The 5,838-nt window shown below is 43.4% G+C and overlaps 1 protein-coding gene across 1 annotated transcript in view; it reads left to right on the plus strand.

Moving 5' to 3' along the window:
- The window catches only part of STARD9 (StAR related lipid transfer domain containing 9), a 128,224-nt gene that overhangs the window by 3,844 nt on the left and 118,542 nt on the right, over positions 1-5,838 (plus strand). Inside the window, 1 exon segment of the mRNA XM_012806315.2 lies at positions 4,575-4,644. Within this exon segment, the coding sequence (XP_012661769.1) occupies positions 4,575-4,644 (70 nt within the window).

Genomic DNA, 5,838 nt, shown 5'->3' on the forward strand with positions numbered 1-5,838 from the left:
CCGAGCCGATGTTAACTAGATTTTTAACAACTATATTCCTCAGGCCCCGGCACTTGGTTGTCTCCTTTTTTAAAGTGTGTATGTTTTGTTTTGTTTTGTTTTGAGACAGAGTCTCCCTGTGTTGCCTTTGGTAGAGTGCCATGGCATCACAGCTCACAGTAACCTCTAACTCTTGGGCTTAGCGATTCTCTTGCCTCAGCCTCCCGGGTAGCTGGGACTACAGGTGTCCACCACAATGCCCGGCTATATTTTTTGTTGTAAGTTGTTTAGCTGGCCCGAGCTGGATTCGAACCTGCCACCCTCAGTGTATGTGGCTGCTGCCATAACTACTGTACAGTGGGCCAATTTAAAAGTGTTTTAAAGACAAAGTTAATTAAAATTAAAACGTGCATTAAAAAATTTTTTTAATTGAGATAGAGTTTCATTTTGATAGAGTCTACTCTCAGTAGACTGCTATGGCACTCATAGCTCACAGCAACCTCAAACTCTTGGGCTCAAGTGATTCTCTTGCCTCACCCTCCCTAGTAGCTGGGACTATAGGCTATTTTTGTTGTTGTTGGGTTTTTTTGCAGTTTTTGGTGGGGCTGGGGTTGAACCCGCCACCTCCTTTGAGCAATAGGTGCCACCCTTTGTTGTTGTCATTTAGCCGGCGAACCCACCAGCTCTGGAGCATGTGGCTGGCACCCTAACCATTGAGCTACAGGCACCCAGCCAAAAAAATAAATAAAAATAAAATTTTTATAAAGAAATAGAAGGGCAGTGCCTATGGCTCAGGGAGTAGGGCGCCCATCCCATATGCTGAGGGTGGCGGGTTCAAGCCCCAGCCCCAGCCAAACTGCAACAACAACAACAACAACAACAACAATCAAAAATAAATAAATAAAACATAAAGTTAAAAAAAGAAATAGAAATAAAAATAGAGTTTTACAAGGAATAGCTATCAAGTAGTAAGTTTGGTTACGTTCCCCTCTAGGACAGTGGTTCTTAACCTATAGTATATTTAAAGCCACCTGGGGAGCTTGTAATAATAATAAATAATAAAAGGCCACTTATTAACATTAATGGGCTCCCAAACAAATTAGAATTAGCCCTACCTCCATCGCCATAATTCTGCTGTGGGCAGTCTGTGGACTTACCCCTTTTCAAAACCTTTAACCCTAAGGAATGAACACCTGTTGGTATGTCCTAGAGGCAAGCAGTAGTAGGAGCCACTCTCCTTAGTTAAGACTCTTCCACAGTTGGTTTAAATTGAACTCATTAAGGCCAGCTCTCTGAGTTTGATGTCCTTTCTGTTCAATTTTAGCTATCATTTTGTTCCAGAATATTTTGAAATTACTAGGTTACCAATGGCAGTAGTCTAGGTAGGGGAGGAGCAAACATCTCATTCCCCTATAGTGTCACATGTTTCTGCTAAGAGGCCAAGTTTGGGACACTTTTTTCTTTTGCTGCTTTATGCAAGAGTCCCAGATGCATCTTCGCATAAAAGCAAATTAAAGAAAATTAGATAATAGATTTTTTTTTTTTTGAAACAGGGTCTTGCTTTATTGCAGTGGTGTTGTCATACCTCACTACAATCCAAACTTCTGGGATCAAGTGATCCACTTGCTTCAGCCTCCTGAGTAACTGGGACTACAGGTGCATGGTACTGCACCTGGCTAATTTTTAATTTTTTGTAGAAAAGGAGTCTTGCTGTGTTGCCCAGGCATGTTTTAAACTCCTGGCCTCAAGGGATCCTCCCAATTCAGCCTCCCAAAGTGCTGGTATTACAGGCATGAATCACTATGTCAGGCCCCAAATAATAGATCTTAAAATGTTATTGTATTTGGCTGGGCCCAGTGGCTCACGCCTATAATCCTAGCACTCTGGGAGGCTGAGGCAGGTGGATTGCTTGAGCTCAGGAGTTCAAGACCAACTTGAGCAAGAGTAAGACCCTATTCTACTAAAAATAGAAAAACTGAGGCAAGGGGATTGCTTGAGCCCAAGAATTTAAAGTTGCTGTGAGCTATGATGATGCCATGATACTCTATCCAAGGTGACAGAGTGAGACTCTGTCTCAAAAAAAAAAAAGAAAGGCTTGGCTCCTGTAGCTCAGTGGCTAGGGCACCAGCTACATATACCTGGCAGGTTTGAACCCGGTCCAGGCCTGCCAAACAACGACAATTATAACAAAAAAATAGCTGGGTGTTATGGTGAGCACCTGTAGTCCCAGCTACTCGGGAGGCTGAGGCAAGAGAATTGCTTGAGCTGAAGAGTTGGAGGGTGCTGTGAGCTGTTACATCACAGTACTCTACTGAGACTCTGTCTCAAAAAAAAAAAAATTGTATGATTTTTTTTCTTTTATTATCCTAATATACTGTAATCCATGTATTTTGTAGTGGATAGGAGGGATAATAAAGCCAACATTAAGATGCAGAAAGGAAAAAATGTTATCTTATAAAATGTTAACCCTAAAGAGGAGAGATTTTATTCATCTGAGGTCTGGGGGTAGGGGAAGTGTGCAGTTTTAGCTTCTAATGGGCAGATCATGATCTTGAGGGATTAAAAGTATCTCTCTCACTTTAAGTATTATCTAGTATGAATTGGGGGGAAAAAAACTGCATTAGGGCCTTGAGGAAATTTAAGTGACAGAAAGATATTACCTGTGAGAGGGTGATTTTCTATCCAGGGCTTTCTCTAAGACTCACACATTAAAAAAAAAAATCTTTAAACACCTTTTTCTCACTGTGCTCCCTCCTTCCCAGTCCTCTGTGTCACAACCCAGGAAGCCTGAGGAAGGATAAAAATGAGACAGCTGAAGGTGATATCTCAACTTTCAGGTCCCAGACTGGGAGTAATTTAATAACTTTCACTGTAGTGGCGGAGGTGATTATTTTATTATTACTGTGTTTTAGAGAGACAGGATCTTGCTTGCTATGACCCAGGATAGACTGTTGTGGCATGGTCATAGCTCACTGCAACCTCCAGCTCTCAAGATCAAGTGATGCTCTTAGCTCAGCCTCCCTAGTAACTAGAACTACAAGCTCAGCCCACCATATTGGGCCAGGCTTTTTTTTTTTTTTTTTTAATGTTTTGTAGAGATAGGGTCTCACTTGTTGCCCAAGCTGGTCTTGATCTCCTGGGCTCAAGCAATCCTCTAGCCTTGGCCTCCCAAAATGCTGAGATTACAGGTGTGAGCCACTCTGCCCAGGTGCTAATTTAATTCTCATCTATTAACATTTTGGACTTTAGCACATTAGCTGAAGCTCTTTGTTACGAAAAGATGGACTTCAGGTGTGTGAGTCACTTTGTCCATTTAAGTGAGTGTGCAGGCGTCCTCAGACTGCAGCCTGTGGGCCACATGTGGCCTACCAGGTGTTTTTGCCGCCACTGCCTGTCCTGCTTAGCAGCTGACTCGTCCCGGTGCCCGCAGTCCAGCCCTCCAAGAGCCTGAGGGACAGTGAATGGGCCCCCTGTTTAAAAAGTTTGAGGACCCCTGATAGAGGTTGGTTAGTTGTTCGCATTGTTACTGCATAACTGCAATATACAGGTCTCTGAAGGATCTTGGCCTTCATTCTGATTTAAGAAGATATAAGGAAGGAATTTGAGAAATATGTTCTCGGGGTCTCAACAGAGAGGACTCTCATACCTTTTTCATCAATATCCACGCTCAGAATCCCAGAGAAAATGAGATGATGCTGTGTTACATCCTGGGCCAAGTGTTTATCAGGCTGAATTCCAAGATATTGGTAGTCCCTGGTTATGGACAAGACAGTTTCTGTAGGTTTGTTCTTAGGTCAAATTTCTTGTAAATTAGAATGGGTGTATTCACCTATTGCCTGTAATAGCCTCCATTCATCAGTGCAAGTTGTATGGAAGTTGGATGTTTGTAACTCGGGGACTGCCTGGGTAATTAAGGTTTTGTGGTCACACAAATCTGGGTTTACATCTCAACTTTGCCACTGCTAGCTATGTGACCTCAGACAAGTTATGTAATTTCTCCAGCTTCCATTTGTAATATGAAAATATAGGAAGCTACGTCAGGAAGATAAGTTAGGATAGCATAAGGTGAAGTCCAGCTTGAAGTGCCCCATGCATAGATGTGACTGTTAGCTGTTCCAGAGCCAAATTCTAAGGATCCATGGAAGTCTGCCATGGTTGCTCCACAGGATGTTTGTAGCCCTTTAAGGAGACAGACATTCATGGGTACAACAAAAGAGAAACATTTTGTCCACTAGTACTGATCTCAGCTTTTTTCTTAATTAAAAAAAAAAGCAGGCTCGGCGCCTGTGGCTCAAGCGGCTAAGGTGCCAGCCACATACACCTAAGGTGGCGGGTTCGCATCCCCAGCCCGGGCCCGCCAAACAACAATGATGGCTGCAACCAAAAAATGGCCAGGCGTTGTGGCGGGCGCCTGTGGTCCCAGCTACTTGGGAGGCTGAGGCAGGAGACTCGCTTGAGCCCAGGAGTTGGAGGTTGCTGTGAGCGTGATGCCATGGCACTCTACCCAGGGGGATAGCTTGAGGCTCTGTCTCAAAAAAAAAAAAAAAAAAAAAAAAAGCAGCATTTCTTCTCATGGGTTTGGGTCTTGTTTCTAGGGAGACCAAAGAAGGGGGAAGAATTATTGTGGAAATTGATGGCAAAGTGGCAAAAATCAGGAATTTAAAGGTAAGCCTGAAAATTTTTTTCCATTTTCTATTCATTAGGGAGCTCGTATTATTACAGGCGCTTCTGGGGTACAGTGTATATGTGAATGTGTTTAGAGTTGGGAATGGAAGGATATATAAGAGAAATTGTGGGAAAAGTTTGAATAAGTCATAAAGCAAATTAAAAAATAAACCAAGAAAGAAGTTTAGGGAATTTGGTTGCTATAGCCTAAGTTCTATCAAGGGGGTGTGACTGGAAAATTGGTCATAGCTGCTTTTAGATAAAACACAGGGGATGTTACAGGGTTGGGGCTTGCTTAAATCATGCTTGGGGCAATCCACATGTCTATTTAACTCACCTGACCATTAGTTAGACTTTGTCCCAATGCTTTCAGTTGATAGCACTTTAGCTAGAGACATTTTTAGGCTTTAATATGCACCTGTTAATACAGGATTCGTTCTGGCTATAGTGAGTTCCAAGCAACAGCTTTCAGATCCCCAAAGGGCGTCAGTCTTTTTTGAGACCGACCCTCAAGCTGCCCCCCTCGGTAGAGTGCTGTGGTATCACAGCTCACAGCAACCTCCAACTCTTGGGCTCAAGTGAGTCTCCTGCCTCAGCCTCCCAAGTAGCTGGGATGACAGGTTCCCACCACAACACCTGGTTATTTTTTTGGTTGCAGCCGTCATTGTTGTTTTGGCGGGCCCGGGCTGGATTCGAACCCGCCACCTTAAGTGTATGTGGCTGGCGCCTTAGCCACTTGAGCCACAGGTGCTGAGCCGGGAGTCAGTCTTGTTACAAATTCTCTTTCATGAATTCAACTGAATTTTGAACTGCAGTTGGACAGGCATAGAACTTCTTCCCGCACCTTTCACCCCCTCTTAGGGCTAATTTTTCCTACTCATTCCTCTATTTACCAGGGCAGGCAAGCAGAGCAGAAGACGGAGGGTGTTCTTCCTTTCTGGGCCTTGGGGAGTGAACACACAACTACTGCTGTAGTTATCAGCCTGCAGGTGGTCCTCAGCATTCCTGAGAGCTGAGGAAACTGGCAAAAGTGAGGTTACTTCACACCTCAAAGTCATGCCCACTCTTGTGTTACTATGATGTGATCTGTTTCTTTTTGTCAGTAGCTCACTACTAAAAGGGAACAGGACCTGCCAAACTTTCAGTGGGAGTTCTATAGGGACAAGGAATCTTTTTTTTTTTTTTTTTTTTTTT

This window comes from Otolemur garnettii, unplaced genomic scaffold (genome assembly GCF_000181295.1).
Source record: "Otolemur garnettii isolate 467f Iridium unplaced genomic scaffold, OtoGar3 scaffold00050, whole genome shotgun sequence".
Lineage (NCBI taxonomy): Eukaryota > Metazoa > Chordata > Mammalia > Primates > Galagidae > Otolemur > Otolemur garnettii.